The following is a 16,477-nucleotide window of genomic DNA, read 5'->3' as shown; positions in this document are numbered from 1 at the left end:
ATTCTAAAGGCTTATGATATCTTAAAAGAAGGATTTCGATGGAATGTGAAAAATATGCAACAATCGATTTGGTATGATGAGTGGTGTCCACTTGGCAAACTATGTGAGCTTACGTCTTATGTTCACATATTTGAAACAAATTTTTCTCTTACTGATTTGTGGGGCAATGGTACTTGGGAGGGGGATAAGCTTGCAACGCCAATTTCTTATGAGGTCAAATAGTTTCTTCACAGCCTTGGGCCTCCTCTAATATCAGAATCGGAGCCCAGATGGATCTGGTGGCCCGCATTGCTAAAAGCCTATAGTTCTCGAGAAGGTTATCGTTAGCTCCTGACAAAGAAAGTGAATTCGATCAAAAATAGTAACTGTGGGTGGATTTGGCGCTCTAATTTGCTAAAGAAGATAAAGATGATGATGTGGCTGGGTTTACAAAATGCGCTTCCGACAAATGCATTCCGGTTCAAGCGTCATTTAACTGATTCGGACAGATGTTCGAGATGCAATGCAGATCTGGAAACAATGGAGCATTGTCTTAGGGACTGTGAGAAATCAAGATGCATTTGGCAAATGTTGGATCCTTTGCTTATTGATTCATTTGAAGGTACTACCTTGGAATTTTGGCTGGTGAGATATGCGGCCAAGACCAATCCAACTCATGTTATTTGGTCGGAACCTTGTGATGAGCTTCAGCATCTTATGGTTGTTGATTTAGGATAATCGTCTTTTTTTTTCTTTGTTTCTTTGTTTGTTTAGTCACCAAAAAATTAGCAATAAGAAGCTACGATGATTTCTCAAGTCATGCTCCACTGATTCTATTTCTTAGCAATAAGAATTTACGATGATTTCTCAAGTCCTAATCCACTAATTTTATTTCTTAGCAATAAGAACTAAAAATGATAATGTACTTTATTTCTCAAGTCCTGGATGATAAATATTTGCAAGTCTTACAAGGAATTATAAGCTAAAAAATGGAAATGTGCAATTGCTCGAACCAAAAGTTTTATTCATATTCATATATTAAGACATTTACAAGAGATTTACATATCAATGATTACATAGGGAATAATTCAACTTAGTTTCTCCTTACACATATCTGCTATGACTAATACAATACAATTCAAGTACTAGAATTTGAAAAAATCACTAGAATTAAAAACATATAAATTACAAAGACTAAATAAAAAAAAATATGCTAATATTTTCAGTATCATAATATCACTCTCTTTTGTTTGGTCTTGAGCTTGGAAAGCAAAGGGACCAGTTCCTATGTTCTTTCCATACAATGATCAAAGGAATGTGGTCGATTCTTATTAACTTGCCTTTCACACACTACAATCGCAACCTCAGAGCAAGTGCAACGATCCAGAAGATGCTGAAGCAGATGGTGCATAGAAAAAGGGTTGAACCTGAGCGAAATGAAGCTTTTAAAATAATATGCTTGACACTTCATCTCTTCTAATCACTTTCTTTATTAGACTCTTTAGCTAATGAACCTGCAATTTTCGCAGCAGTTCTTCAAGGTTAGAATTGATCAACGAGTAGCTCACAATAAACCAACATTTCACTCAATCATTTGAATGATTAATTATGAATTTTAAAGAAGAATTTTGTTTCCACTTTTCTGATGTGGTAAAAATTTAAGACTACATTTTTAAGAGAATAAAAAGAATTTTTTTTCACTTTGTGTTCTACTAGTATTTCAACTGCTTCAGCTAAGATAACATCTGATTTTATCTCAATTTCTGAAAACATTAAAAAGTAAAAAAAATCACTTTCAATCTATTTTAACTAAACTACTAAGTAGAGATAAGCATCAACATCTTGGATGATCAAAATACTGAAAAAAATATCACACAACTCTCATTCCAAGCTTGGTCTGTGGACTTCTTGGACTATCTTATATTGTAGCAGCCATAACCAACACTCAGTTTCTCACTCTCTCTTTCTCTTTCTGTAATTATGATTTTCAATTCTGACAAGCTTAGGATCTATAATCAGTTTCACTTTACTCATTCCAATGCAACAAAATAACTAAATTCAAAAGATTATAGATTCTACTGACACTTCACTATGCACTGTCCTATACCTTACATCACAATACTTTGAGCCTTTGTTTGGTGAGGGCGAATCAGTATGAGGGCAAATTCTAACTAATTACTTAAAATCAGAATAATTATAAATAAATGCTGAGTTAATACTCAAAATGACCCCTGAAATTTGATCCCGACTCAATTTAGCCCCCAAGATTTTAATTGACTCTAATTGTACCCTGAAATTTTGACTCGTGCCTCAAGTTGGCCTTTCCGTCATTTTCCGTCACCGAAAAGCCCTAGCAATTTTGGTTGACACCTGGCAGCAAAGCAGTTAGATGAAGTGGCGAAATATTTGAAGGCATCAATTTAACCCCTAAAAATTTCAAATAAAACCTAGCAGCCCTAATTTTCCCAAATCACAAGAGTATCTCGAAGATAACCAAATAACATCAATCAATTGGATCCAAAAAAATATTTAACCATGTATGATAAACGGTTACAAACTAGTCAACAGTTCATCAAATATTAGAAACCAATCACTACTTGTTCTTGATTTTCTGACTGTGAATAAGTGGGTTGGGTGAGTATAATCTCTGAATCTTGTGCATCATCAACAGCAATATGTGGTGCTAATGGAGCATTTCCAGTCACCTCACCAAATCTCACATGTATTTTCATAGATCAATGCAATTTCTCAAAGATATACAAAAAGTTGATCGGTTGTTCTATACCACATCTCATAAATTTCACCGCATAGATTATTGTATCTATTAGATTTAAAATGATCAAAAGGTAACAAGAACATATTGAATGACATACAACATGAGTCTACTATTAAAATTACATAGTTTTTCAATGAAAAATCAATTAAAAAGAACAAATAAACAAACTAACCAGAACTGCGCAGCTAGAATGTCAAATTAAAAGCTAATATTTTGCAAAAAATAATAGAATCAATTCTCAATTAAAATGGGATATGAAAGAGTAAGATTGTTATTTTAAAATGGAATATGAAGAATCAATGACTGCGTTACAAAAAATTATAGGATTCAATTGATCACAACCACATACATAAAAAAAAATTAAACCCTAGCTACAAGAACTCTACCATCATCAACAACTGTAATCAACCAAAGTCCGCCAAAGTTTCACTGATGAAATAGAGCGAAAAAAATAAAGAACAAACCTCATGCAACATTTTGCAAAAAATAAAGCATCATATGTTGAGAGCAACGATTTTGTTACTAACCTGTTTTTGAAGAGATGGTGATTCCCAGGCAATTAGTCTACACAATGAGAGGTGAAACAAGTAAGAAAAGCTTCAAGATTTAGTTGCAGCGACACCCATGGTTCTTCTCTAAGGGTACGTATACGAGGGGAGGAAGAGGAAGAAGGAGGGTCAGTTGGGGGTTTCATTTTCAAGTGGTTAACGTTTGGGTTTTGGTATTAACCCCTTTCTCATGTCAAATGACATCGTTTCTAAACAATTTGGGCGCCAAGAGTTAAACGATGTCGTTTTGATAGTGCCAGGTGTCAACCAAATTTGTCAGGTGAGCTCTCCAGTGACGAAAAACGACGGAAGGGCCAAATTGAGGCGCGGGTCAAAATTTCAGGGTACAATTAGAGTCAATCAAAACTTTGAGGGCTAAATTAAATCGAGGGTTAAATTTCAGGGGCTATTTTGAGTATTAACTCAACAAATGCTATATCAAATTATCAACTTTAATCTTCAAAAATATTAACTAGCAAATAAGGAAAAATAACAAGGTTTTGTACCTACCTAAGTAGAACGGCGACGGTAGAGAGAGAAAGAAGGAGAGCATAGGCACAGCTCCGAGGAAAAGCACAGAGCAGAACGGCAGTGGCAGTGGCGAGGCAGACGCAGAGGCGAGGAACGACACAACAACCCGACCCTCATGAGTAACTGGTGGCGTGATTGACAAGCGTTAGAGACACTGCGATGCACCTTGCTTGACAAGATTGTTGGCGCTGCTACCGGCAGTGAGATTGACCAGATGATTCCTTGACTTCTCGATTAGAGCTCAGGGAAAAGGGGATGGAAATTGAAACAAGATTTGGGTTAGGGTTTTATTTTAAATTTAGGGGTAATTTTGTAATTTCAAATATTTTAGTCTCAATTTCTATCTAAAACCAAATAGGATATTGAGACATCCACTTTTACACCAAACATAATATTGAGATTTTCTAATCTCTGTCTCCGAGTCTCAGTCTCTCAGTTTCACTCTCTCTTTCAAACACAAATTTTAATGTTGTTCCTACTCGATTTGGCTCCACTACTGTGATGCTCAAAATATTTAAGTTGTTAAAGTAAGGACTCAAAGAGATGGTTATAAGTGAAAAGTGGTCTTCATACAAAGAAGATAATATTGGCAAAGGTAAGATTGTTACAGAAAAGATTTTGAGTGAAAATTGGTGGCAAAAAATTGATTATATTCTTTCTTTCACAAATCCTATTTATAATGTTTTAAGAAGTATGCACCTACTCTTCATTTGATTAATGAGATGTAGGATTCAATTATCAAAAATGTAAAGAGTGCTATATATCTCTATGAAAAAAAAAGATGAACAAGAATCATCATTCTTCTACAATATTGTGCACTCAATATTAGTTTAAAGATGGACAAAAAATAGTATACCCCTTCATTATTTAGCACATTCATTGAACCCAAAGTAACCTAACCCTTCACATTTATAATTTATAATTATAACTTTTATTTATAAGTAAAGATAATTGAATTATTACTAATTTCTTCTTAACTACAAATTATATAGGTATTATAGTCATCAATGGTTGAGAGAATATCCTACACGAGTTTCTCCTCATCAAGATATTGAGATCACTAATGAGAGAGTTAAATGCTTGAAGAGGTATTTTTCTAATGAAGAAGAGAGGAGAAAAGTGAGTATTGAATTTGCAAGCTTTTCTGATGGTAGAGGTGTCTTTGATGATTATGACTCCTTGAATGATAGAGGCATAGTTGATGCAAAATCTTGGTGGCTAATTCATGGTGGTAAAGAAAAACTTCTTCAACCAATTGCTCTTAGGCTATTAGGGAAACCATCTTCATCTTTTTGTTGTGAAAGGAATTGGAGCACTTATTCCTTTATCCATTCCCTAAAAAAAATAAGTTGAAGTCTAAACGTGCAGAAAATTTAGTGTTTGTCCACACTAATCTTCGTCTTCTTTCAAGAAAAATTTCACAATACAATAAAGGAAAAACTATGATGTAAGATATTGCCGGAGATGTTTTTCACCAATTGTTGAAGAAAATGGTGTCTTGAAGTTGCTCACCTTTCTCTAGATGAACCGAAGTTGGAAAGAGTAACTTTTTCTAATGATAAAGATATCAACCATATATGATAGATAAATAGTATGAATTTAGATAACTTTTTTGTGTATATGTGATGTACAATACTCTTACTAACTCTATTAAGACATAAGAGTTTATGATTTTATCTTTTGAATACCTATACACTTTAGGAAGAAATGTATATCATATGGTTATTTTTTTTAAAATAGTTATTGGTTTAATATTAATGAATATATTATTTATATATGTGTGTTCCCGTCTCCGACAACCTTTTAGAATTGGTGTCGCCGTGTCCTGTGTCATGTCATCCCGTATCCGTGTCTGTGTCTGTGCTTCACAGGGATTTAGATATTTTTGTCACACGGAACCCATTTTTCACGAGTATAAAATTATTTTCCTTATTTGATGGATATTTTTGTTAGTATTCACAAAATTCATAGGTATAAATGATTATTTTTTCGTCTTGACACTTTTCTTCTTCTTCCCTTTTCTTATCTCGCCCGTTCTCTCCCTCCACCTACCACTTCAATAGTTCTACCTTTTTCTTTTCTAATATGCTCTTCCACTCTCTTCCGTCCTTTTCCCTTACCCCTTATTTTTGTTTCCATTTTTGTTTCTGTTTTCAATCTCTGTTTTAGAGATTTAGTTCACTAATCCTCTAATGGTTTATTTCATCTCCTTTTGTAATGTCTCTTTTTATGGATGTTTTGATTTTAGATTTTCAAATTAAAGAGAAAGATTTTTAGAGGAAAGCTATGTCCATAGAGATATTTACAAGATAAAAAAAATATTCATATCTATATTGAGAAAAAAAAGTATCCTTTTATGTTGCAACACATCTATTTGGTTTTAAAAAAGAAAAAAATTATAATATTTCAATTTTTACCTATTAAATTTTTTTGTAATCAAACCTTATACCTCCCCCCAGTTTATAATTCAAAATAATGGATATTTAACTTCTTTTCAGATGTAGAACTAATGTTGATTCAGTTATTTATAATCGTCGAATGACTATATCTACGAATAAAAGTTTTCTTCCATAAAAATAAGAGTTTAATTTTGATGCATTGACAGCGTAAAGCGTTTTACACAATCACATTTGTTCCTTTGGATGATCATTCACACGATCAATGTGAAAGATAGTTATTTTTATTGTGACATTACATAATTAGATACATGTGTAAAATTACTTTACACTAACAGTGTATCAAAATTAAATTCTAAAAACAAAGGTATAATCTAGTTACTCGATCATAAAAAATCCCAATATTAAGTAGAGTACAATGGTTCGCTATGAATAGGCCATTGGCCCAACAAATTAACTCAGTTGCAACTATCAAACTTCAAAATATTATGTATATAAAAATTGATTTTTCCTTTCATTTAAAAAACAAAAATATTAAATACAACCGGTTTTGCTTTGCCATAGAAACCAGCATTGGGCCAGATTCTTCCGACGCTGCTGTCAGCCATTAGCCCAAGATACAAGCCAACGTTTAATAAATAAAAAAGTGTTACAAATAAGCAGAAATGTCTCCAAGAAATAAGAATGGCCCTTTTCAATTTAAGTCGTATTCCATGACCCAAAAAAAAAAATTAAGTCGTATAATATTTTAAATAAGATTTAACTAACTTATTAAAACAGATGTTTAGAATGATATCTTTAAATTTTGTTAATAAATGTATAACAACCAAATTAAAAATCTAAATTTAATAAATTTTCTTGTGAAAACCCCTCAATTGAAAATAACATTATGTGTTAGATATACGCTTTTGGAAATACTAAAGCATACTACATAAGTGTCAATTAACATTTTAAATTCATCATAGACAGAACAAATGAACGAGCTAATTGAAGTTGTTACCAAAAAAAACCCGTGCAAAATATAGAATTAAAATAAATAAAAATACAGGAAATATAGGGCAAAATGAATAAGCTTAATATCCATTAATAAAAACCACCGTCTAACAAAACATCAAACCAAAACGACTTCACAAAATGCGTTTTCATCCCTTTACAACCCATCCAAACCCTAATCCAAATTTTTCTCCAAAATCAAGAACTTGTAAACTTAGTGACAGCTTTAGTCCCTTCCGAAACGGCATGCTTGGCAAGTTCACCGGGAAGCACGAGTCTCACAGCGGTTTGAATCTCCCTCGAAGTAATGGTTGGTTTCTTGTTATACCTCGCGAGTCTAGAAGATTCTTGAGCGAGCTTCTCGAAAATGTCGTTGATGAAACTGTTCATAATCCCCATGGCCTTGCTAGAGATTCCGATGTCAGGATGAACTTGCTTCAGAACCTTGAAAATGTAGATCTTGTAGGTCTCAACGCTCTTCGCCTTCTTCTTCTTCTTCTTATCGCCGGAGGACGCGTCCTTCGGGATCTTCTTCTCCGCCTTGGTTTTCTCCGCCGGTGCCTTCTCCGCTGGCTTCTTCTCCGCCGGTTTCTTTTCGCCCTTTGCCATGGCTGAAAATGAGAGTAACAATAACAAACTTTTGAGTGCGAAGGTAGATAGAGGGTGAATTTGTGCTTGCGTTTGGCGGAAGGAGGAGAAGGAGTACGGGGCTTATATAGGAGTGGATGGTGGAATGTGATTGGTTAGTTTGTGGTGTGCACGGATCGATGACGTGGATAGTTAGCGATTTTGGAGGGAGATTTTTCGAAAGTCGAGTTTCGAGATTATTTTTTTCTTTCGCTTGCTTTTTTTTTTTGTTAATCACAAGACTCAACACACAACGGTAACACTAGCACAGAGTGTTCTGAAAAAAGGCTTGGGCTACTTTCAATATTTGGTCTCATAACTTAGGCTGATTTGGATTCCCTTATTTTTGGTTTACCATGGGCGTTTAGCTCCTGTGAGAAGCCCATCTATTTAAAATCTTAAAATGGCCTACAAAAAGTATGGTGAAATTAGTTTCCAGTCCAAAAAGAAAATGAAATCTCCTATCAAAGACATGTAGTTTCCATGGATGATACAAAAGTATGAAGATGATCTAACGGCCATAGCATGAGATAAGGATGAGATTTCCTAACGAAACAACAAAAATAATTAATAAACAATATTCTTAGAGAAAAGAAAGAAAACTATATAAAACAACCGAAAATTCGTAGGTCGGGAAGCAGAACCAATTTCTTGCCGATTTCAAATTCCTGGCAATGTTACTTCCACATTTTTTTTTTTTTTTTGCAATAAACACCATTTAATAAACAATCAAATTATTGTCAATGCTATTTCAACATCATTGTTTTTCCTATATTATCTGTTGTTTTATGGTATGTGCTGAGATTATGTTTGAGAATGAGTTGATTTTGATACTTAATTAATTGAAAATAAGAATGCTCAATATTTCACTTAATCAAATCGTTTTTAAAGGATTATATTATTCTTTCCTTAGTATAGACAAATTCTAAATTTTAACTGTTCTAAATTCTAAATTTTAATAAAAATGGTTATTTTTTTGGTAAAACAACGGGATATAATCCCAAGAAAAATGCCAACTATAAGATAGCAACTTTACAGGTAAAAGAATATCTCAGGAAGGTTGAAGTGGAAGGAAGGTGTCTGGAATTTCTCTCTATAGGAGACTACCTTTTCTCTCTACAGGAAAGTATCACTACAGGGTTACTCTATGTTGATCGAAAAAATTATTTTCGATCAGAAAAAGTCAAATCGAAAAATATCTAAGTATGGGTTTCGAGAAAATGTGTCTAGAAGGCTAAGTTTGGGAGTAGATGACATGGAAATCGTTTCCAATTATTTTGTCGAAATCGAAGAACCTGAGTCGAGAGGGAGATTCGATTTGAAGGACTTTCGAAAATTTAGTCGAGTGGTCAAATGAGAAGATTAGTGGATAATTAATCACAGGGGGAATATCTATAATCGTGTAGCGGGAACAGTTACTAAGGGCGGTTATGTTTCAAAATTGTGATTTATTTTAATTATAATTAATTGTAATTAATGTAATTTTAATCAATGTTCTGAAAACCGGATCGGACCGACCGGTTCAACCGAATTAACCAAAAATCGGTCACCTAGTCGGTTCGGTTCACCAATAGAACCATCCTGCAAAAAACCGGTTTAAAAACCGATTGAACCGGTGATTAACTGGTAAACCGGGCGAATCGGGCCGATTTTCTCTCCTAATAATGAAACGGCGCCGTTTTGTTTAAAAAAAAAAAAAGGTGAAAAACGCGTGTTGAATTGATGAATTCAGCCAGCCACTTTACCATACCCTAATCCCTAATCTGCTAATCCAAGAACACTCCCACTCCCCGAGCTAGGGCCACTCACCGTCGCGGTCACTCACCATCGCAGGTCACTCAACGTCGCGGGCAACTCACCGTCGCGGGTCACTCACTGTCGCGGTTAAGTTCTGGGTTTCTAGCATTGTTTTCATTTTTTACTTCAGTTCTTCTGTTCTTCTTTTTTTTTATATGATCAATCAAATGTGAATAAATTTGTTGTACGTTGAATTTGAGAATAAATTTGATGTATGTTGAATTTAAGAATTATGCTCTGCTCTGCTATAGAATTGCTGTAACTCTGAATGCTGAATAGAATTTCAAAACCGTTTTTCAGAACATTACTTCTGTCTTCATGATGTGTCGAATATTTGGCACATTAATTCTAACATTATTTTCTGTTTCGTTCTTTGATTTATGAAGGAACTTGAATTTTTATTTTGAATTTATTTTCTGTTAATGGCTGAAAATTAGTGATCTCATTGTGAAATTCTATATTCTGTAATGTATTCTTCTAATAATCCTCCTAATTTTGATATAATTTCAGATACTGGATTTTGAATGCTGAATTGAATTTTGGTATAATTTTATAATGCTGAACAGAGTTGATATAATTTTGGATTTTGAATTGCTGTAATTCTGAAATTTGTTGTAATTGCTGTAATGGCCGAAGTTTTATTTTACTGTAATTGCTGTAGTGGCTGAAACATGAAGTTAGATTTTAAGGGGCAGGGAATATTTTGTTTTGCACACCTTGATAAATTGTTACTGTTGAGATTGGTTTATAGCTATTTCTAATTAGTAATTTGACATTAATTGAGTGAGCTTTGTCTAATTAAGTAATTATTGATATTATTATTGATTGTTGGTGATTGTTGATTGAATATGGATATAGTATTTATGCCATGATTTCTTTTAGTTATAAATTGTGATTTTTGAATTTGAATGTAGAATTTTAATGATGAGATGAGATATAGTTTAGTTAGTGGGTAGGTTATGAAATTTTAAATTTTATTATTATATGAATGATTGAATTTAAATTTTAAAAGATTTATATTATATTTTTAATAATTTTATTTTATATAACAAAACCGGTTCGATCACGGTTCAACTACGGTTGGACCATTGAACCATTGAACCAGTAACTTGACCGGTTCAATGACCGGTTCAGTTCTCGCAACCTTGATTTTAATTTACCGTTATTAGGGGTGTTCATGGTTTGGTTAATCCAAAAACTAAACCAGTTTTTTGGTTAACCAAAAATATAGTATTGGTTAATTAACCAAATTGGTTTTACATGATGAAATCGGTTATTAACCGGTTAGTGAAATTCAAAATCAATTTTTAACCGGTTAAAATATTAAAATAAAAACTGATTTTTAAAAAATAACCGATTTTTATATATAAAAAAAACGATTTTTGTACTAAAAAACCAGTTTTTGTACAAAAAAAAACCGATTTTGTACTAAAAAACTGGTTTTTATACCATAAAATTGGTTTTTACATAAAAAAACCTAAATTTTTACACAAAAAATTGATTTTTGTACAAAAAAACCGGTTTTTATACTAAAAAAATTGGTTTTTATACCATAAAATTGGTTTTTACATGTAAAAATAGATTTTTACACAAAAAATAATATATTTACGTACAAAAACCCAAATTTTTAAACCTTTTTTAATTAAATTTTTTTAATCTAATTTTTTTCTTTCTAAATGATACGAGTAACATTTGTAAATAATGAAATCCCTTCCATTGCTTTCGTTCCTTTTTCTTTCTTATCTCTTTTTAGTATTTTCTATAAATAATTTTTTCTAATATAAATAATTTTCTTTTTAAATGATACGAGTAACTTTTTCTTGTCTCCTTCTTTCCATTTCTCTCCTTTTCTCTCCCCCTCCTCTTCTCTCTTCCTTCTCTCTCTCTCTTTCTCCCCTTCCCCTCTTTCTCCCCCTCCCTTCTCTTTCTCTTCCTCTCTCTCCTCTTCTCTTTCTTTTCGCTCTCTCCCATTTTTCTCTCTCCTCTTCTCTTTCTTTTCTCTCTCTCCCCCTCCTCTCTATCTATCTATCTATCTCTCTCTCCCCTTCCCCTCTTTCTCCCCCTCCCCTTTCTTTCTCTCTATCCTTCTCTCCCTCTCTCTCCCCATGCTCTCTCTCTCCCTCTCCCCATGCTCTCTCCCCTCCTCTCCCTCTCTCCTTCTCTCTCCCGTCCTCTTTTTTCTCTCTCTCCTTCTCTTTTTTGTCTCTCTCTCTCCTTCTCTCCCCATCCTCTCTCTCCCCTCTCTCTTTCTCCCTCTTTGTCATCTTTCTCTCTCTTCTTCTCTCTCTCTTATCCTTCTTCTCTCTTCTTATCTCTCTCCTTTTTTTTTCTCCTCCTATATCTTCGCCTCCTCTCTCTCTTCTCTCTCGCATTAGAGAGAAGAGGAGAAAAGAGATAGAAGATGGATAGAGATTGAGAGAAGGTTTAAAGAGAAAGAGAAAAGAGAGAGAAAGAAAAAAAGAGGAGAAGGAGATAAAAGGAAGAGAGAAAGAGGAGGAGAGAGAGAAAGAAAAAAGGAAAGAGAGATGAGCGAGAGAGAGAAAGAGAGGGGAGGTAAAGGAGAGAGAGAGGAAGGAGAGGGGAGAGAGAGAGAGAGAGAAAGAGAGAGAGAAGGAAAAAGAGAGGAGAAAGGAGAGATATGGTAGAGAGAGAAAGAGAGGAGAGAGAGAGAGAGATAGGAGGGGAGAGATAGAAAAAGGGGAGAGATGATTAGAGAGAGGAAGGGGAGGAGAGAGAGGAAGAGAGAGAAGGGAGGGGGAGAAAAAGGGCAAGGAGAGAGAGAGAGAGAGGAAGTGAGAGAGCGGAGAGAGAGAGATAGAGAGAGAAGGAGAGAGGGAGAGAGAGAAAGAGGGAAGGGGAGAGAAAGAGAGACGAGGTGGAGAGAGAGAGACAGAGAGAGAGAGAAAGAGAAAGAGAGAGAGAGGGAGAGAGAGGGGAGGAATAGGGGGGAGAGAGAGATAAGGAAGAGAGAGGAGGAGAGAAAGAGAGAGAGAGAGAAGCGGAGAGAGAGGGAAAGGAGAAAGGAGATAAAGAGAAAAATGAGTGAGAGAGAGAAGGGAGAGAGAGAGAGAGAGGGGGGGGAAGGAAAGGGAAAAGAGAGGGAAAAGGGAGAGAAATAGGGGGGAAAAAGAAGAGAGAGAAGGGGACAGAGAATAGAGAGAGAGGATGGGGAGAGAGAAAAGAAGAGGACAAAGAGGAGGAAGAGAAAGAGGAAAATGAGAGAGAGAGAGAGAGAGAGAGAGAGAGGAGGGAGAATAGGGAAAAAGAGAGATAAAAAGAGAGAGAGAGAGAAAGGAGAGAAAGAGAGAGAGAGAGAGAGAGAGAAAGGGAGAGGAAGGGAGAGAGAGAGAGAGAGAGAGAGAGAGAGAGAGAAAGAGTATGTAATTTGGTTTTGAAATTAGGTTTTGATTTTAATTTGGTTTTGGTTTTGGTCAACCGGTTAAAAGCCGGTTTTTTAAATTTGATTTTGGTTAACCAATTCTAAAAAATATGGATATGGTTTTTAAAATTGTTTTATTAAACTGGTTAACCAAAATGTGGTTATGGTTTTTTAACCGGTTAACCACATTTTGGTTTTTTTATGAACAACCCTAACCGTATGTAAGGTTAGCTTATAAATACTAGGAAATTTCAGTGAAAAGGGTTGGAACTTTTACTCAGAAAAACACTCAAGCATACTCACATCCCAGGGAATTCCTGAGTCTGCAATCAAGTAACTTTTCTGTAGGGTTCCTTCCACCTTCTTTATTCTTTTAATTTATTTTCTTGTAAATTTAATATTTCAATTGATTTTATCTATTAAGTGTTCTTTATTTTATTGTTCAATTTACCTTTCTGCGTTTAAATTTTACATGTGGAAGTCATTTGCTTCAAACGAAGGCCATTTATTGTTTATCTTTAATTTCTTTGAAAATTATTGATTTAGTTTACAAAACTTTAATTTCTGAACTTTATTTGTCAATTCTTAAATTTATTTTATTTTAAATTTCAAATTTAGTCTAATCGAAGACACTTTGATGCACTTCTAGAAAACTGGTACTCGCATAGAGGAGTATGTTTCGCTCCCAGATCACTAGATATCGAACCACCATCAATTTGCTAAAAATCGACAAAACAAATTGGCACGCCTGGTGGGACAGTTTTAAATCGAAGTGTGTTAAAATAGTGGTTTTCCACAAGTTTCCTAGTGTATGCGATTACGAAGTGGGAAGATCATTCACATGGTTGATGAATTGTCAATTGTGAATGGTGGTTCGTCCACCAATGATAGCATACCGGTATCCATGCAACAGGCCGACGTGTCTTCACGTTCGGAAGGTGCAATTGGAACTGAAAGCATAGTTGTCACAACTATTCAAACTGGAAATGTGGGACGTAATATTCATCCACGGGACCCTGCGGCACCGTTTCAACCTCCATTAACCGCTGGTTGGCCCCCTTATGGTCTTCCTGCTGGTTACACCCCACCGGTGAGCGGGTTTGTCCCGCCTATTCGTTTTGGGAATGCAAATGGAGTAAATATTATGCAAAATCCACAACAACACTCTGAGTATTCTCGTGAGTATCAAGTGGGCTCCACTTTGAATGCTGCAAGTTCAATGGCAGCGTATCGACAACAAGTGGAGGAAAGTCATCATGACTTGGTTAATTTATTAACTCAGTAAATGACTACAATTCTGAATCCTATAATGGCCAATCATGAATCGAGATTCAAGCATCTTGCTAGACAAGTCGAGAGGATTGCTCGAATCGTCGATTATGATGAAGGTGAAAGGCATAATGCTCGAGGAACTAATGAGGGGATGGAAAATATTTTTCAAAATGAAAATCATGTTCCAAATCGAGAAAATCCTCGCATAGTTCATCGACATGAGAATGCTAATAATGTTTTATATGGATTGCGTGATGATCGTTATCAGGTCACCCGAATTGTAGAAGAAGTGTTAAATCGGGTCAGATTGAATGTTGGTTTTATGAATCAACCACATTTTGTTTCGGCTTTTCCCCAAGTAGTTCAAATGGCTGAAGTGCCAAGAGGGGTAAAGAATCCGAAAATAACTACAAAATTTGCTGGAGAAGTTGGAGAATCAACAACTGAACATGTTGCTCGATATCTGGTTGAAATTGGAAATTTAGCAAATTATGAAAATTTGAAAATGAAATTTTTCCGTCGTCATTGACGAAGAATGCATTTACATGGTTTTCGAATCTTAGACCAAATTCGATTACAACATGGAATCAGTTGGAAATTGCTTTTCACGCTTAGTTTTATCGAGGGGAAATGAATGTAGCAGTTACCGATTTAGTAGCTTTGAAACGTGAAGATGGTGAAACCATTGATGATTATTTAATACGTTTCAAAAATGCTAGAAGTAGGTGTCATGTCACATTGCCTGAGAATGAGATAGTGAAAATAGCAACTATGGGGTTAGGATTCCATATGCGCAGAAAGTTGCTTAATGTGCATATTCCTGATTTGGCTCATTTGGATGAAAAGGTTCGGCAAACTGAGTTAATGAAAAAGGAGAAAGAAAAACATAGAACCGAATAGAGGTTGAAAAGTAAACCGTTTATTCGAAAGGAGAAAGTTGCTTATGTAACCATGGAGTCCTCAGAGGAGGAAATCGATTTTGAAACAGAAGTCGATTTGGCCGAACTTAAGAAAGGCCCTCCATATGTTTGTTCTTTGTTGAAAAAACTCCCTGGTAGTGAAAATTCGAATGATTCAAAATTTAAAAGTGGAAAGAAATATAGTTTCGATATCTCGAAATCTGATCAGATTTTTTATGTGTTGCTTAAAGATAAACAATTGGTTTTTCCTGAGGGTAGAACTTTACTTTCCTTGAAGGATTTGAAAGGAAAGCCTTATTGTAAATTCCATCAAGCAACAAGTCATTCGACTAACAGTTGTGTTCGTTTCAGGGATTTGATTCAGGAGGCAATAATGGAAGGACGTTTGAAATTTGATGATGGCAAAAAGGAAATGAAGGTCGATGTAGATCCCTTCGAAACTGATGCCAGTTATGTGGAACCTTGCTTTGAAGTGAATATGGTGGGGATGCCTTATGATTTTGATGTGACTCTTGATGATTTCGAGTCAAAAGTAAGAGCTGTGTACCCCAGAACGGGGGATGGTTTGTTGGACTTCTTGGTTCAGCAAAAAATCAAAGACCGGAACGTATCACTATGTCCACGGTGTAACGCTGTCTTTGATGCTGAAGCGGCGGCAATCTTTGAAAAGGAAAGAATGAAGAAAGAATTAGCCCACAGGGAGGAACAAGCACGTCAGAGACAACCAATTCAACGTGTAAAAGGTTCTAGTTCGAAAATTCCTCTACATGATGTGAATACATCTTTGAGCCGATCTCAGGCTATTGGTGTTCAGTGGATCAGAAACTGTCAAGAGTTTCAAAGGCGTGATCCCTTATATCGATGCAATCCTCAATGGGGACATAGAGCGTCGTCTCAAAATCAATATGCAGCTTTTCGAGGGCGAGCCAGAGGATACCCAAGAGGAAGAGGAGGAAGGAGAAGTTTCAATCAAAATAAAAAAAACTTCAGATTGATACAGGGAAGGAAGCAAGCAAGGAGGCAACTCCTTCGGTGTATTTCCGAATTGTCTTTCCTTCTGATGGTGAGACTTATCCTAAGGAGATTCCATCGCCAACTAAGATGGCCAAAGGAAAGGCAGTTGCTCAGTCTTCTGGGGTAGATAAACATAAAGATGTTGATGTCGATGAGGAATACTTTGACGAAGGAGATGATGACATGGTGGGGACGATTTCGATAATCCCTACCGAGTACCTTGGGGAATGTGAAGGTAATCCAGA

General features: G+C 35.2%; 1 protein-coding gene across 1 annotated transcript; it reads right to left on the bottom strand.

Moving 5' to 3' along the window:
* Positions 1-7,284: 7,284 nt before the first annotated feature.
* Positions 7,285-7,927, bottom strand: LOC112776847 (probable histone H2B.3). The gene has a single exon (XM_025821113.3). It carries the CDS (start codon positions 7,830-7,832, stop codon positions 7,422-7,424), a length of 411 nt encoding a protein of 136 aa, XP_025676898.1. The 5' UTR covers positions 7,833-7,927; the 3' UTR covers positions 7,285-7,421.
* Positions 7,928-16,477: the final 8,550 nt, after the last annotated feature.

Source organism: Arachis hypogaea, chromosome 19 (assembly GCF_003086295.3).
Source record: "Arachis hypogaea cultivar Tifrunner chromosome 19, arahy.Tifrunner.gnm2.J5K5, whole genome shotgun sequence".
Taxonomy (NCBI): domain Eukaryota; kingdom Viridiplantae; phylum Streptophyta; class Magnoliopsida; order Fabales; family Fabaceae; genus Arachis; species Arachis hypogaea.
This window is presented reverse-complemented; position numbering and strand designations above follow the sequence as displayed.

What these genes read in the sequence shown, in the direction of transcription:
- LOC112776847 (XM_025821113.3), bottom strand. Translation starts at nt 7,832, where the DNA reads ATGGCAAAGGGCGAAAAGAAACCGGCGGAGAAGAAGCCAGCGGAGAAG.